The 16,804-nt window shown below is 44.6% G+C and overlaps 2 protein-coding genes and 1 long non-coding RNA gene across 3 annotated transcripts in view; all 3 read right to left on the reverse strand.

Moving 5' to 3' along the window:
• LOC132450075 (L-rhamnose-binding lectin CSL2-like) overlaps positions 1 to 16,804 on the reverse strand; it is a 20,726-nt gene continuing 3,922 nt past the window's right edge. The window contains exons 4-8 of the mRNA XM_060042048.1: positions 15,231 to 15,366; positions 688 to 794; positions 560 to 604; positions 311 to 449; positions 1 to 199 (exon numbers count right to left, since the gene is read on the reverse strand). Coding sequence (XP_059898031.1) covers positions 34 to 199; positions 311 to 449; positions 560 to 604; positions 688 to 794; positions 15,231 to 15,366 — 593 coding nt within the window. The 3' untranslated portion in view covers positions 1 to 33. The remainder of the gene's footprint in view (positions 200 to 310; positions 450 to 559; positions 605 to 687; positions 795 to 15,230; positions 15,367 to 16,804) is intronic.
• On the reverse strand, positions 8,884 to 10,428 carry LOC132450077 (uncharacterized). The gene is made up of 3 exons (XR_009523782.1): positions 9,490 to 10,428; positions 9,296 to 9,328; positions 8,884 to 9,200 (listed from the first exon to the last, which is right to left on the reverse strand). It is a non-coding gene; the product is annotated as an uncharacterized LOC132450077 (long non-coding RNA).
• Positions 14,353 to 16,804, reverse strand: part of LOC132450074 (L-rhamnose-binding lectin SML-like) — a 16,312-nt gene continuing 13,860 nt past the window's right edge. Inside the window, exon 8 of the mRNA XM_060042046.1 lies at positions 14,353 to 14,461. Within this exon, the coding sequence (XP_059898029.1) occupies positions 14,368 to 14,461 (94 nt within the window). The 3' untranslated portion in view covers positions 14,353 to 14,367. The remainder of the gene's footprint in view (positions 14,462 to 16,804) is intronic.

Genomic DNA, 16,804 nt, shown 5'->3' on the forward strand with positions numbered 1-16,804 from the left:
TATGAAGAACGGTTTGGTGGCCAACAGGTTCTATTAGTAGGCTAGAAGGCTAAACTCTAGAAGGCTAAATCCACATTGTAGGAAACGTTGCTTACATTCACACGTATAAGCCACTTCCAGGTACTTGAAGGTTCCTGGGCAGGGATCCTGAAACACTGAGTTCACCGCAGAGACGCTACAACTGCTTTCACCGTTACACCTGTGCAGACACGGTTGTTAACTCCTCTCACCAATCTGGAAGTCACCAAGTGACCGCTCTTCATTTGCTATGAATGTACGTCTTAACAGGGAGAGGAATCAGGCTCAGTACCTTTCAGCTACAACTCTGTTCGCAGTACGAGTAAAGCAGTCGATTTTATTGGATGTCCCGGGAGGAGCATCTTGTGTACAGGTGATTCGGTCGGCGCGCCCATAGAACGCTCCAATGAGCGCTATCGTCTGGCCGTTGTCTGGGTGGGGAGCAGACAGGAAGAGAACCTCACATGTGAACTTGCAGGTGGAGATGAAACATGAGTCTTGATTGTGGAGCACATTGTGATACAGCGGTGGTGAATCCTACCACAGGAGAGTTCCGCCTCCTTATTCTCACAGGCGACGACATGACCTGCACATGGAGGCTGGTTAGACATCACACTCACACACATGGAGGTCCAGTGTTGCAATACTTCACAGAGTGACAGGACTCACGTGCAGGGAGGCAGGTGTACGTGGTTTGGATGTATTTGTAGGTGTCAGGGCAGGTGTCGCCACCGAAGATCTCTTTGTCCACCTCACAGACTTTCGTACCGTTACACCTTAACCAGGAACACACATCACTAATAAGACGAGAGATACAAATACCTGCAAGCAGACAACACTGTCTGGGCACCAAAACACATTGTTCTCTACTCAACTTTAATGTCAATTTACTCATCTTAACTGAAACTAATTCTTGTGATCGGGGATCACATTCCCCAAGAGATTGAAGGCGGCAGTACAACGTTACAGAGGGCCGCTGTAGGTTAGGGGAAGGCCTCAACACTGATAGTCACCTGTTAGCAAGGGCTTCCCGAGCGCCTGCAGCGTTGGCCGACTGTCCTGAAGCTGTGCCTTTATTGCAGGTCGCTCTGTAGGCCACTGTGAGCACACTGACCACTTCTTGAACTGAGGGAAAGATTAGAGATTCATTTATCAATCCATTTCATTTGTCAGTGGGTTAGCAATTTTTCAGTTAGTTATTAGTTAATGGGTAATAACAGAACACTCGTCTTGGAGTTGTCTGGAGTGAGTTACAGTGGCTGTCCCTTCTTTGCCCTGAAGTCCCCGAGTGGCTCCAGCAGGGGGGGACTGGCTATCGGGAGGTTCGGGAGATTTCCCGAACGGCGGTTTCAGACTGAGCCGGTGTGGGTACCGGATTGACTCGGCTGCCAGATTGACACTTGACGTATCGACACAAGCCAACGGACAAAACCCGGAAGGGTTGTTTATAAACGGGGCTCAATCATGGACATAAAAAGAAGGCTCAATCCGTTTTGGTTTTGATTTCATTGAACGCAGCCCGTTCTTTCGCACAAACAAAGCCATTGGAAACACGTCTAAAAGCACTGATGAATGCATATGTAACCCAGTTCCTGTTAGGGACTCTTATTCTGAAGGAGGAGAACGGAAGTGTCTGCGTGTGGGTCGCTGTTTTGACTCTGTGTTGGGAGCGCTGGAAATAAAGTGGATCGCCCTGTTCAGTGAACGGAGTTAACTGATTCTTCTTTTATGTACAACCCAAGTATATGCAACAATAATTTGTACCTTAGATTGTTATTCATAGATTAGAAAACAAAGGAGATTGTTAATACTTGGGAATAACATGGGAATGAATGAAACGTTAATAAATATATATATTAACTAGATGCCCTACGGCGGCGTCTAGAACGTCACCATAGGCCGCCATCTTACCACAGTAAAGCTTTCTGGTGGAATCTGTTCAGCGGACGTAAATCAGTTATCTGCACAAACGCTAATACTCTTATCTCGCTGAAATCTTGACGGATTTAGAAACGGTTTGGTTTCTTACAAACTTTTGCTTTTTCTGAGTTTTAGTAGACCATATATTGATTTAACATAAATAACATGAATACCTTGTGCATGTGTGTATTTATTGCACCTATCTGTTCTGTTTAATATAATTACATAAATACTAGAGCTGTCAGTTAAACGCGTTATTAACGGTGTTAACGCAAACCACTTTTAACGGCGTTAATTTTTTTAACGCGCGATTAACGTAAATTATTTTTTGTAAAAAAAGAACCCCCTTTTTTTTTTTTTTTTTTGGGCTCAAAACAAAGAAGCAGTAGCCTGACTGCTATGTTCAAGGCATATCTTTGTATGTTCATCGTTTAATTGCATTATAGGCTTTTTTTTTTGTACCGTCCTGTTTTGATCAGTATATGCCAATGTTGTTATCAATAAAAAAACATTTGCACAAGGCAAGCCGATGCACTTCTCCATGTTGATGAGAGAATTAAAATGAGAAAAATGAATGGGACAAATAATTCAAGGGATATATTTAGCATAGAAAAAAAAAAGATTAATCGCGATTAATCGTGAGTTAACTGTGGCATTAATGCGATTAATCGTGATTAAATATTTTAATCGCTTGACAGCCCTAATAAATACATCTCTGTAAAGGGTGGGGATTTCAACATGCAGCCTTTCTTGATGTATATTTGTAAAAGGAAATCTTGTACATATTTTAGAACATTATTCCATTTTTCTTAGAACCTAACACTTATTCATAAGTATGTACTGTCATACCTACATCTCTGACGTTTATAACAAACCAAACCGTTTGAAAATCGGTTGAAAATTGAGCAAGTTATGGTTATTTAAAAGGCAGCGGCTATTCGTACGGCGACCGAGCTTGTCACGTGACCGCACTTGACCTATCAGTCTGCTCGGCGCTAACCCTAACCCTCTCACAGAACCCTCTCCATACACCGCAGCATCAAATCCCACTTCACCACCACACAGCAACAACACACACCACTCCAACCATACAAAATCATCTCCGCATACAGGAAAAACAAAAATCTCAAGGATCTCCTGGTCACCTCCACCTTCTCCCGCAAACCCACACAACCACCACCGTCTATTACACATTTTTCAAACCACACAAATCCATCACAAACCCACACAGCCACACCACTCTACCCATTCTTCACCCCCCATGTATTGATTCCCCCAACACGGTTTACATAATAACATGCACACACTGTCACAAACATTACATCGGGGAAACAAAACACACCATGGTCATCCGTTTAAGACAACACCTTCACAACATCAAACTCCAGCACCTACAAACCACACTGGTCAGACACTTTGCAGAGCACTCCGTCACTCACCTCACCATCGCCGGATTGGAGTCTGACCCCAGATGGACCACCCCACAACGCAGACGCATGGAGCACCAATGGATCACCCGCTTACATACACTTGCACCCACAGGTCTCAATGAGAAATCGTGAACCCCAGCATACATCCACCACAACCAGCATACACACATCTCCCATTACACTTTTACTACACCCACCTACACAACTGTTTTGTACACATCCACCCCTTGCCATCCATTACACTCCCAACACTAAGTATCCATGCCACATTCATCTTACAGATCCATCATACACCCACTACACATCTATCATTCATAATACACCTGTTACACACTCATTACATTCTCATTACACACTCATTACAACCACCACGAACACTCCCAAACCATCACACACCCACACTATAACCACTACCATTACACATTCACCACATTCCCCTCCTTCACATTATCTATCATCCGCACACATCACACACAAGTTACACCTATTACACCTCTTACACATTCATTATTCACAACACACCTATTACACATTCACCAGTTTTTACACATGCATTACACCCACTCCTTATTTACTACACACACAATCAACAGATGCACATTTATTATACATCCATTCCACACATACAATCACTAGGTGCCTCCTCTTACACGGTCATCCTAAAACTAGTTACATTCACCACACATTTCACCCACACCTAGACCACACCTCACACACGGTACAATAGGCCAGCTGCAACTGCGACCACACAGTCTACCCCAACCATTACCCTATCACCTAACCCTAACCATAACCTGCCGTGAAAATAGACAAATGCAGTATTTTTACGGCGCGCCGTACGAATAGCCTAATTGCTATTCTTACGGTCGCCGTACGAATAGCCACTACCTATTTAAAAAGTACATGAATCACTACCAACACAATGTTATTGGTGAGAAGCTTACTGTGGTAAGATGGCCGCCAGTGGTGACGTTCGACTCCATTGGCCAGCACCGCGGACGAGGCATCTAGTTAATATATATATATCTATTAATCCGACACCCACACCGGCGGCCGCCATTTGTCCTTTTTTTGTTATTATTTTATTTTTTAAGAAAATAAAAAATAATAAAAGTCACTTGGGCTGGCCTGCTGGATATTCGCAAACAGCGCGAAACGGAGCTCTGGCCTGGCGGTAAAACGGGGCCGATGTATAACCTCAATTTAGTGTGGGTTTCACGTTTATACAGTGTATCGGTGCTAAGCGAGCGGCCGAACGGCCCTCCCAAATCGAACTGCTCTGCGTTCTGTCAAATCTGATTGGCTCAGCCTGACACACGGCCCGGGAGGTCCATGGGCCCAGGTCACTTAACTTACTTTCCGGTTTACCTCCCTCTGAAGTCACTGAAAAAGACGAAAATTTCGTAAAGGAACAGTACACAGCAGCATAGATATGACAGATTTGGCAATACAATAATGACTTGAACTCTTAAACTCATTAATATTAGCCTTACATTAAATGCATTTTATTTCTTTGTCTTTCATTTTGTTATTTTCTTTGTATTTAAAGGGTCATCCCATTTAATGTATTGGAAAATTAGAATTATTTGTTACTTGTCATTTTCATGCAAATGTAGCTCTACAGTCAACACAGGCAGATTCAGGGTCCATCAAAGGGGAAGCTGAGCTAGCTACCGAGATGAGGGATTTCATTGTATTGATTTGTATTTTCTTCCACCCTCAACAACGCCCCTGAAAAGGTATGCGCATCTATGAAACCAATGATGGTATAAACAGAAAGGGGCTCACATGCTGTAAGAAAGACAACTCTCTGTTCTGCTCAGTATGTTTTGCCTATGCAAAGCCATCTGCACTAATTGGAACCTTTTCAGCCTTGATACAGAGTTTTGCTTATTTGCTTATAAAATATTTGCCTGTGATCCTCACGCAATTCTAACCACACACACATCCCAACATTGAGATGTATTTGCAATGCGAATATCCACGGTCCAGGACTAGTTTATATTATTTTACATAGTGGCATACACATGCTATTCTCGCTGTCTCATGAAAGGCCTCTCCATCCCAAAGTCCTGGGCCAGATTTTTGTCATAACGGGCAGTGTTGGGGAGTAACGGAATACATGTAGGCTACCGGTGTTACGTATTCAGAATACAAATTAGTGTATTCCGTTACCGTTACAATTTAAATAGTTGGTATTTAGAATAGGGGGAGAGCCGGGTCGATTGAAACACTTTTCAGTTAAACGTCTTTTTCAAAGATGACGTTACGTATACAAATAATTTTAACATTTGATCAACAACTCACATGTGTGTTATCTTTGTTACAAGTGTAATTTAGTAAGTTGACATCTGTTTCAAACGCCCCACCTAGTCGGGACGTTTGAAACACACATGCGGGACAAATGAAACAGCATATTTTAAAAATAAACTAATGAACTTACTCTTGTTTTTATGCTATATACCGGACAACATAGTAGTGTACTCATCATTGCTAAAATTGCACATAATTCCGCATAATATAAATAGGTTAAAATATATTTTTGGCCCGTGCGTAATTGTGCGTAATTGTCAAGATGCACATTTCAATTAAAACTCACCTTTCTTCTTTTGGACGACTAAATTTGCATTAAATTTACTTATTTCCCTGTCCTAAGTCATGTTTAAGGATACACAGTTAAACATCCTTTTATTTATTTTAAACAAAAACTACCACGTCAACCGGATAACATGACTCCTGTTGCGTTTGAAACAAGTGTTTCAATCGTCCCGACAGCGACTACTGACACTTAAACCTTTTTTACCTCTAAACTTCAAAACTCTGACATTGCACACTTTAACACAGGTTTAAGTAGGCTACTAATTCATCTGTTGTATAGTCATATTATTATGGCATGAAACAAAGAACACAATAGCCTATTTATCACAAAAAAATTACCGCAGGAAGGATTTTAGTTAGCGGTCTCGAAAACAGGTTTGGGGGATAACATTTGAACGGTGGGACGTCATTACACGAAATTGTAGTGGGGTTGGTCAGTTTTGCGTGCTGAAAGTAGTGACGAAAATTGACGTGAAAGCTTTGCGTGGTTTTCGAGGAAATCGCTGTGCTTCAATCGTCCCGTGTTTCAATCGACCCGGCTCTCCCAGTTAGGCCTACATCGTTGAAATTAATGGATCACATGGCGATACTTCTCTGTTTCACAAGTTTATTCGTGCTTTCACACCAACAGCATTTAGCGCGCACTAAACGAGTTTGGTCCCTTGGTCCCGTGCGGTTGCGTTGGTGTGAATGCAACCACCTCACTTTGATGCGCACCAAATCAGCCGGGCGAGATCCTCCCTGAAGTGGTCTCTCGATTCGCTTCCAAACGAACCCCGGTCCGGTTCGCTTGAGATGTGAAAGCGAACGCACCTCGGCCCAATCCAGTTCTAAAAAACATACGCCTCTTTGGACTTAACAGGCACCCGCTCAGCCGAGCGCATTATGGGAATAGACTATCTGCACATTGTCGGACCGTCCAACCCGGTATCACGCCAAAGCGTGAAATATATACGTTGGTCCTACTCGCAAGGCGTGTTCAGTGTCACGCTTTGCCTGACCAAAGCGTGAAGGGTACACGCTTTCTTCCGCCAATGTAAACGAATGGAGGAATAGCACCAACAGGGGGCGAGATGTTCTCCCAGCATTTGGGGATATGGTTCCGTAGCCTATATTAATCTTATTATCTGAATGAGAAATGCAATGTTTTAGGACAGATTCATCATTAAACGTGTTTCTAATAATATTTCTAGCCAGAAATATACTTTTTACTTGCATAATCTTCAGTCAGTGAATGTGTCTTATCTTTAGTTTGATAGTTATTAGGACGGTTTTATGGTCTCACTAGCATGTTTCAACGACGTCAGGTTGCTAGGGACGCGACGATCTAGTTGCGGGCCAGCAGAGGCATGACATAAATAGAATTTGGCCTGTTACCAAATAATAATAAATAATAATACATTTAATTTAGAGGCGCCTTTCAAGACACCCAAGGTCACCTTACAGAGCATATAGTCATCATTCAAAACTATGTAAAACAGACTAGGAATAAAAGGAAAACAGAGGTTAAACATGAATAATAATAATAATTAATAACACTCAAAGACGCCTAAAGTGAAGGGGGGACCTCACTAACCACCACAAATGTAACCTAAAGATCAGACACATTCACTGACTGAAGATTATGCAAGTAAAAAGTATATTTTCTCGCTAGAAATGTTATTCGAAACACGTTTAATGGTGAATCTGTCCTAAAACATTGCATTTCTCATTCAGATAATAAAGATTAATATAGGCTACGGAACCATTTCCGCAAATGCTGGCAGAACATCTCGCCCCCTGTTGGTGCTTCCTCCATTCGTTTAGATCGGCGGAAGAAAGCGAGTAGGCCTACCCTTCACGCTTTGGTCAGGCAAAGCGTGACACTGAACACGCCTTGCGAGGTGGACCAACGATTCTATCTCACGCTTTGGCGTGATAGCGGGGTTGCACCGTCGGGTTAAAATGAGTCGTGGCTCAACATGGAGCAAAGAGGAGACGGAATGTCTATATTGGATATATTGACAGACACCCACATAAAACGTATGCCTCGAAACACACATAACCATGTCGATGCAATTGACACATTCAGCTCCAGGATGAGGGAGAAGGAGTTTGACCGGTCCGCAACTGTATGAAACAAATCAGCACTAACGAGTGCAGCCTGCTGAATATGATTATTTACTTTCATCAACACTTTCCTCCGCTTTTTTCTTTATCTTTACCGCTTTACCCCGCCCCAGACGTTTTTGTCCAATTATTTGACGATCTTTGCACACATGTGCGTTGTTGACTAATTCTGGGGGGAAAAAATAATATTTAGGGCATGTGACTCTCTTGCTCTCGCTCTCGCTCGCTCTCTCTCTCAAGGTGATTTTATAGGCAACAACTTGGCAGATATATTCAAGTGAATATTTCACGGAGGGGCGGCGCCCTAGCGCCCCCTATTGACCCACCGCCACTGGGCAACACCTATGCAAACATGCTAGATGAAATAGCAAATTCTGTACAGAAACAGAATATTTTATGTCTATCTATTTTCCCACTTTTAAAAGCTAAGTAAATAAGGAAACTGAAAAGGGAAAATTGGTCAATTTGTCTGTTGATCATATCTTTTGCATAAACATACCCTAGTCTTTGTTCCTCTAAAGCAAATTATGTAAAATACTGCACTTTCAGTGAGACTTCGGCCTTACGAATTCAGCAAGTTGGAAGGGAAGAACACACCGGAAAAGGCCTGTTTAGTAAGCAGGATTGGGCAGCAGTAGCTCAGGAGGTCGAGCGGGTTGGCTGGTAACCTGAAGGTTGTTGGTTCGATCCCCGGCTCCTCCTAACTGAGTGTCGAGGTGTCCTTGGGCAAGGCACCTAACCCTGACTGTTAGCTCCCGACGAGCTGGCTGTCGCCTTACATGGTAGACTCCGCCGTCGGAGTGTGAATGTGAGGCATTATTGTACAGCGCTTTGGGTGGCCAATGGTTAGAAAAAGCGCTATATAAATGCAGTAAGGAGATTGATTTGATTTCGCATTCCTACACTTAAAAAATGCAATTCAATGTGGAAGTAATCCAAGTATTTACAATACTATACTCAGAATGCGTGATGTAACGGAATATGCTACATTTTACATTTTTGGGCATGTATTCTGTATTCTGCAACTGGATACGTTTTAAAAGTATCCTTCCCAACACTAATAACGGGTTTTCTTACCACAACTCAGTCGCTGTTTGTTTTTCCCACAAGTGATGGTTATGTTCTCTGTGGAAATAGAGGATATAGGCTTGAGAGAAGAGAACACACACACACACACACACACACACACACACACACACACACACACACACACACCTTACCTGCATATGTAAGACAGCAGACTGCCGCCAACACTAAAAAGGAAACCACATGTTTATCATCATCTGTAAAAACACTTATTTTGCTGTTTTGATCCAACAGCAATAAATCAAATCATCTGCTGCTTCTGAAAGCCAGAGAGTGAATGTAGTGGGGTCCCGGGTCCCAGAAGGTGTGACTCCATCACAGTACTTACCGAGCGCTGAGCGCAGGAGAGAGCTGAGCATGGTTCCAGAGGTGTTGGTGGGAGCTCAGCAGGGCTGCTAATGCTTCCCCCAAAGGGACACGGCTATTTATACAGAGAGGACTCAACAAGCCCCGCCCACACCCAGCGCCATGCAGGCAGGTGTGATGGTGACCTCACCAGAGAGAGGTCCAGGAAGGCTCTGCCTGAATGGAGTATACTTCCTATTGATTAATATTGTGTTCTTGTTTTTGGGATATGGCTTATATTATTAGCCATTAGTTAGCATGAACTCGTGAATGATCAACCTGAGGATCATAACCTTTATGTTGTTCTTGGAGTGAGTGAGAGCAGCATTAGTGCTACAGTCGAATGTAACCAAGTTCAATGGAGGCCTTTGTCTGTCAGGATCAACACATCATCTGGGCCAACGCAGCAGTGAAGAGCCACAGCACTTTTCCTTGTGCTGCCAATAAGGTCTTATCAAAGACAGAGAACATGTTACCGTCTTTACATTCTTTGTAAAAGAAAAATTACAACGTTTTATACGTTTTACCAGAGACCACAGAGGAAGTCCCCTCCAGTTTATTCCAACATATTTTCATATGATCATTTCTACACCGCTGAGATCAATCTTCATGGACTCGTAACTGTTTTAAGAGTTCCATGTTTTTCATTTTGAGAGAATATTTATTTGAAGGGATTTTATCATAGTGCATCCACTGTGTTGGATTAGTATCTCAGGGAAGGAAGAAGTCTGGCTATATAGATGAGATCGTGCTGAAACCAAACAGTAGCATGCTTTAATAATAAGGCTATAATAATAAGGCCTTCATAACCTCTGACCTCAGAAGGTTAACCTAGTCGACATTGAATGGTGTAAATGGTAGTTCTCACTGGTAGAAGATGAAGGCCTACTTGTATGCACTGATGTTCTTTGTTTCACAACACACATTGTTGCCATGGCGGCGGCGCACATAGTTGCAGCGGCCCGGAGCTCCCCAAACTGGCATGTTTTTTTTGTAATTTTTGGTAGCACTTAATATTATTTCACACGGCTTTTCACACTGCTTTCGGACCCAACAATGAAGTACAGCCGGAATTAACTTTTAAACTTTTTTTTTTTTTTACTTTTAAAGATCAACAACGCTCCTTTTCGCCAACTCCCAGCTGAATTCGCCATCCAGCGCTCCTGAGGCTGAGAAGCGGAGGAGAAGACGCTGTGCGCGGCTGCAGATCCGACTGGAACTGGCTTCACAGGGCACATCGAGAACGAGAACTGCTGCAGCTTGGTCTTTACGGAAACCTGGCTGGAGAAAAGACCCCGGACTCGGGCTGGATGGCCGCACTGCCTATCGAGCAGACAGAACAGCTGACATGGCTTTGTTGTCATGGCGGCGGCGGACATAGTTGCAACATAGTTGCAACGGCCCGGAGCTCCCAAAATCGGGAATGTTTTGTAGTTTTTGGTAGCACTTAATATTATTCCACACAGTTGTTGTTTTTTTCCACACTGCTCTCAAACCCCGACAATGAAGTACAGCCGAAATGCACTTTTAAAGCTCAACAACGCTCCATTTCGCCTCCCGGCGGACTTCACCATCCCAGCCGAGATCACCAGATCACCATCCAGCACTCCTGAGGCTGAGAAGCGGAGGAGGAGACGCTGTGCGCGGCTGCAGAAGAGGGGAAAACGCGGAGGTACGTGGGCTAGGCTCAAAGCGAACCCATTCAAACCCCCGCTTCCTACCATCTTTCTCTCAAATGTCCGTTCGATCCGCAACAAGGTGGATGTGATCCGACTGGAACTAGTTTCACAAAAACACATGAAGAACTGCTGCAGCTTAATCTTTTCGGAAACCTGGCTGGATAAAAAGACCCCGGACTCGGCTATTGAGCTAGATGGCCGCACTGCCTATCGAGCAGACAGAACAGCTGACTCGGGTAAGAAGCTAGGAGGAGGTCTGTGTATCTATACCAATGACTCGTGGTGTACCAATGTCACAGTTGTTAGCAAACATTGTTGCCCTGACGTGGAATTTTTGTTGCTCCAATGCAGACCGTTTTACTTACCAAGAGAATTCTCTTCTGTTTACATCTGTGCTGTTTACATTCCACCCGACGCCAATGCTAAACTGGCACTAGTAAGGCTACAGGACATTGTAAACAATAGCCTGCTGGCACATCCCGACAGTATCTTTATTGCAGCGGGGGATTTTAATCATGCTGACTTAAAGTCTGTACTTCATTCTTTCCACCGTAATGTAAAATGCGCTACCAGAGGGAGCAACACACTTGATCAGGTTTATACCAACATAGCCCATGCATACAGAACCCAGGCGTACCCCCACCTAGGTCTCTCTGATCATGTTTCGCTCCTCCTGCACCCCTGGCACTCACCCAAAATCAGAGCCAGTAGGCCCGAAGTCAGGTCTGTCAGGATTTGGCCTGAGGACGCCATCCCTAGGCTCCAGGACTGCTTCAGCTCCACAGACTGGGACATTTTCAGTGGACTGGGTGTGTTGACACGTAGGTCTCTGAATAATTATCTTGTCTCAGTCCTTGACTACATCAAATTTTGTGTGGATATTGTTACATCCTGGAAACAATTCCGTGTCTTCCCAAACGTTAAACCCTGGATGACACCTAAAGTAAAATCCTTACTACGAGCCAGGAATGCAGCATACAGAACCGGTGACACCAATGAATACTGCACGGCAAGATCCGACCTGAAGAAAGGCATCAGTTCTGCCAAGCAAGCATACATGACCCGCATTGAAGCTCAGTTCAACAGCGCCTCATGCCCCCGGCAGGTGTGGGAGGGCGTTAGGGCAATAACGGACTACAAGGGAAGAACATCCCCCCCTGTCAACAGCAGCGCCCCCCTAGCGGAGGAGTTAAACATCTTTTACGCACGTTTTGACAGGAACAACAAGGACCCGGTGTCGCCCCCTCTCCCCTCTGACGGCTCCACCCTAGTCCTGAGCACTCATGAGGTCAGACTCATCCTACGCAACATCAACATCAGGAAGGCAGCAGGCCCAGATGGAGTCCAGGGACGGGTGCTCAAGGACTGTGCGGCTGAACTAGCTCCAGTTCTCACCACCATCTTTAACCTGTCTCTGGCCTCATCCTGGGTCCCAGGATGTCTCAAGGCAGCAACAATAGTCCCGGTTCCCAAGAAACCAAATGTTGCAGGTCTGAACAACTACAGACCTGTGGCACTCACCCCTATCGTCGCAAAATGCTTTGAGAAACTAGTCATGGAACACATTAAAGCCTCCATACCGCCATCATTAGATCAGAATCAGTTTGCTTACCGGAAGAACAGGTCAACAGAGGATGCCATTGCCATTGTGTTACACACTCTACTAGAACATCTTGAGCACAGTAACACATATGGGCGACTCCTTTTTGTTGACTTTAGTTCAGCTTTCAACACTATCCTGCCTAACAAGCTACACAGCAAACTACACAAACTTGGCCTGAACACCACTTTATGCAATTGGATTTTGGACTTTCTAACACACCGTACACAACATGTCAGGATTGGCAAGCATGTCTCCCCCACCCTGCCCATGAACACCGGGGCCCCCCAGGGTTGCGTGCTCAGCCCACTTCTCTACACACTTTTCACTCACGACTGCTGCTCCTCTTCTCCATCTAACCTCATAGTGAAATTTGCTGACGACACAACAGTACTTGGCCTCATCACAGGAAATGATGAGACCTCATACAGGAGGGAGGCCGAGAGACTGGTAGAGTGGTGCGGTGATCACAACCTGGTTCTCAACACCACCAAGACCAAGGAAGTGATCATCGATTTCCGCAGGGCCAGACACCTCAGCCACTCTCCACTCCTAATCGGAGGGGAGGAGGTAGAGAGGGTGTCCAACTTCAAGTTTCTGGGTGTGACTGTGGCCGACGATCTGTCCTGGAGGACCAACATCACCTCTGCCGTGGGTAAGGCACAACAACGCCTCTTCTACCTTCGGAAACTAAAAAGGGCTAAACTTCCACAGGGACTGATGGTCAACTTCTATCACTGCGCAGTAGAGAGTGTACTCACCTACGGACTCCTGGTGTGGTTCTCCAGCTGCACCAGGGCCGAAAAGGAGGCCCTCCACAGAGTGGTCAAGGCTGCGGGGAGGATCATTGGGAAGAGCCTCCCAGAGATCTCCACAGTCTTCACCTCCCGCTGCCTACGCCGGGTGAACAACATCCTAAAGGACCAGGTCCACCCAGCGCACCATCTCTTCCAGCGACTGCCCTCCGGACGGAGATACCGTTCCATCCGCTCCAGGTCCAGCAGATTGACCAATAGCCTCTATCCAAAGGCTGTCAGACTGCTGAACAAACAACCTGGCCCCCGCACCCCCCACCCCACCCCCTCGGTCATATAACTCATATAACACTATTTTCCATCTATTGCAGGACTGCAGCCCCCCAACCCCCCTCACTCTCACACATCACAACTATGGACTGGACTTGGCTGCATTCTTATTCAAGTTATTATTGTTATTTATTTATTTACTTATCTATTTATCTTTTTTTATTTTATTTTTTTTATTTATTAATATATTTATATGTATATACTATGCCAGTGGTGATGCTCTAAACTTAATTTCGTTGATTAACTCTGTTAAACAAGGACAATAAAGAATCTGAATCTGAATCTGACACATGCTGCATGAGAGCCTGAGTTTGAAGGTTGTAATAATCATTTAAAGCCAAAAGCTTCAGATGTTGGTGTTTGTAGTGTAGGTCTGCTGCTTTCCTCAGAGGGGATATGTAGGATTGGAAAGCTCAGTATGAAGGACAGGTGCTATTAGAGAAGAGCTAAATCCACATTGTAGGAAAAAAATAAATGCTTGTTCCCAAAACTTACATTCACACGTATAAGCGGGTATGGGTGGTGCCATAACAGGGATCCTGAAACACTGAGTTCACCGCATAGACACTACAACGGCTTTTACCGTTACACCTGTGGAGACACGGTTGTTAACTCCTCTCACCAATCTGGAAGTCACCCAGTGACAGCTCTTCATTATCTATGAATGTACATCTTAAAAGGGAGAGGAATCAGGCTCAGTACCTTTCAGCTACAACTCGGTTCGCAGTACGAGTAAAGCATGTGATGTTATTGAATGTCCCGTCAGGAACATCGCTGTCTGGGTGGGGAGCAGACAGGAAGAGAACCTCACATGTGAACTTGCAGATGAAGATGAAACATGAGTCTTGATTGTCGAGCACATCGTGACACATCGGTGGTGAATCCTATCACAGATGAGTTCCGCCGTGGAAAGCTCACAGGCGACGACATGATCTGCACATAAACACTGGTTAGACATCACACACACACACATGGAGGTCCAGTGTTTCAGTACTTCACAGAGTGACAGGACTCACGTGCAGGGAGGCAGGTGTACGTGGTGTGGATGTATTTGTGGGTGTCAGGGCAGGGGTCGGCACTGAAGATCGTTTGGTTCACTTCACAGACTTTCTTACCGTTACACCTTAACCAGGAACACACATCACTAATAAGACGAGAGATACAAATACCTGCAAGCAGACAACACTGTCTGGGCACCAAAACAAATTGTTCTCTACTCATCTTTAATGTAAATTTACTCATCTTAACAGAAACTAATTCTTGTTATCGGGGATCACATTCCCCAAGAGACTGAAGGCGGCAGTACAACGTTACAGAGGGCCGCTGTAGGTTAGGGGAGGCCCTCAACACTGATAGTCACCAGGTTGCAAGGGCTTCCAGAGCACCTGTTTGAGAGCATGCAGTGTTTGCCAGCTGTCCTGAAGGTTTGCCCTCACTGCAGGTCTGTCTGTCAGTCCGTCCGTAGGCCACTGTGAGCACACTGACCACTCCGTGATCTGTTGGAACGAGTGGTGATTAATAAATGTTTTTATTTATCATTTTGCCACCGTTAAGATGAGCAAATTAGGCAATAACATTGAAAGTAGGCCAATTGACAAAACTTTGGGGGGTCCGTTTTGGGCTCACTGGAGGAAGTTGCAGAAATGTTCTCTTCTCTGCTGTGATAAGTAACTGAGTGTCTGCAGCTCAACTGAATTTCATTGAATCCAATAAGCACAACATGCTTTGCCAGTTGCTATAGATATGTAAAAGAGCCTCACTCCAAGTTATTCCCTTAAAGGGGAATTTCACTGGTGGAAACATGAATATGTATCGAAATTGGGTCCTATATGTAGTCGAATAATAAAATAAATTGCTAATTTGGTGCCTTCTTGTCCGAGAAAAGGCAGAAAGTTACTTTTTGGCGCTTGTGTATTGAAGACAACAACTCCCACCATGCACCACGATGCACAGCTTCGCAGGCCACTCCCACTGATCTAGATCTCCGCCTATCAGAGACCTCGCGGTCCCATCTACCAAGCTGATACCGCAACATCGTGACCCTAACATCAAGTTCGAAGTCCCAACCTCCTCACTCACTCTGCCATAACCTGCTTTGCCCCCCAACATTGTCCCTGTACTTTAACCACCAAAGGAGGCTGCCACATCTTTGTTCCAAAGCCGCTTCTGAAACCTCTTCCCATAGCACCCAACTCCATCTCTCTCTACTCTGCTCTTCTGGGAGACCTCCAGCAGTGCCTTTTTAGATTCTCCCTCTACTGTATATATAATAATTTATTTAGTTTAACCCTGTTTATTTTAAATTTTAATTTTAATTTTTTGTTTTCTATGACACTATTCTTTCATTTGTGAATAAAAAATATAATGTAACTCCTGCCATAGGCGTCGATTAGGGGGGGACATGTCCCCCCCACTATTTAAAATACTAATTTTGTCCCCACCAATTGCGAACCAATTGCGACTGAAAAAATCCCCACATACTCAACCGAAATCGTCAAGTCTAAAATCATGTGATAGGTGCGCACGAAGACATAATTTATTAGATAGGCCGGCCTACAAACCATTGGAACACACAAGACCGGAACCAATAGCAACGCCGGTATACAAACCCCGAGAAGCCCAATCCTCTATGAGAGCTCCCCGCGCTACGGCCATCCGGAGGCGCACAGAGCTTTTGGCCGGGATGTTATATGTACAATTATATTACATCATATACTGCTATATATAGAGCTCCGAGAGTCGCAAACGGCAACAATCACTTTCTCCTCCACGCTGCAGTTCACCCCGGACTGCCCTGCACTGAGTTTGACGGTTGAACGCTGATTGGCTGTTACGTTACACATGTCACTCAGTGGCCACGCTGTTGAACGCTGATTGGCTGTCATCACGCGAAGTTTGTGAGTTGAGATATTTCAATTCGAGCGAATTTGTCGC

Source organism: Gadus macrocephalus, chromosome 21 (genome assembly GCF_031168955.1).
Source record: "Gadus macrocephalus chromosome 21, ASM3116895v1".
Classification (NCBI taxonomy): domain Eukaryota; kingdom Metazoa; phylum Chordata; class Actinopteri; order Gadiformes; family Gadidae; genus Gadus; species Gadus macrocephalus.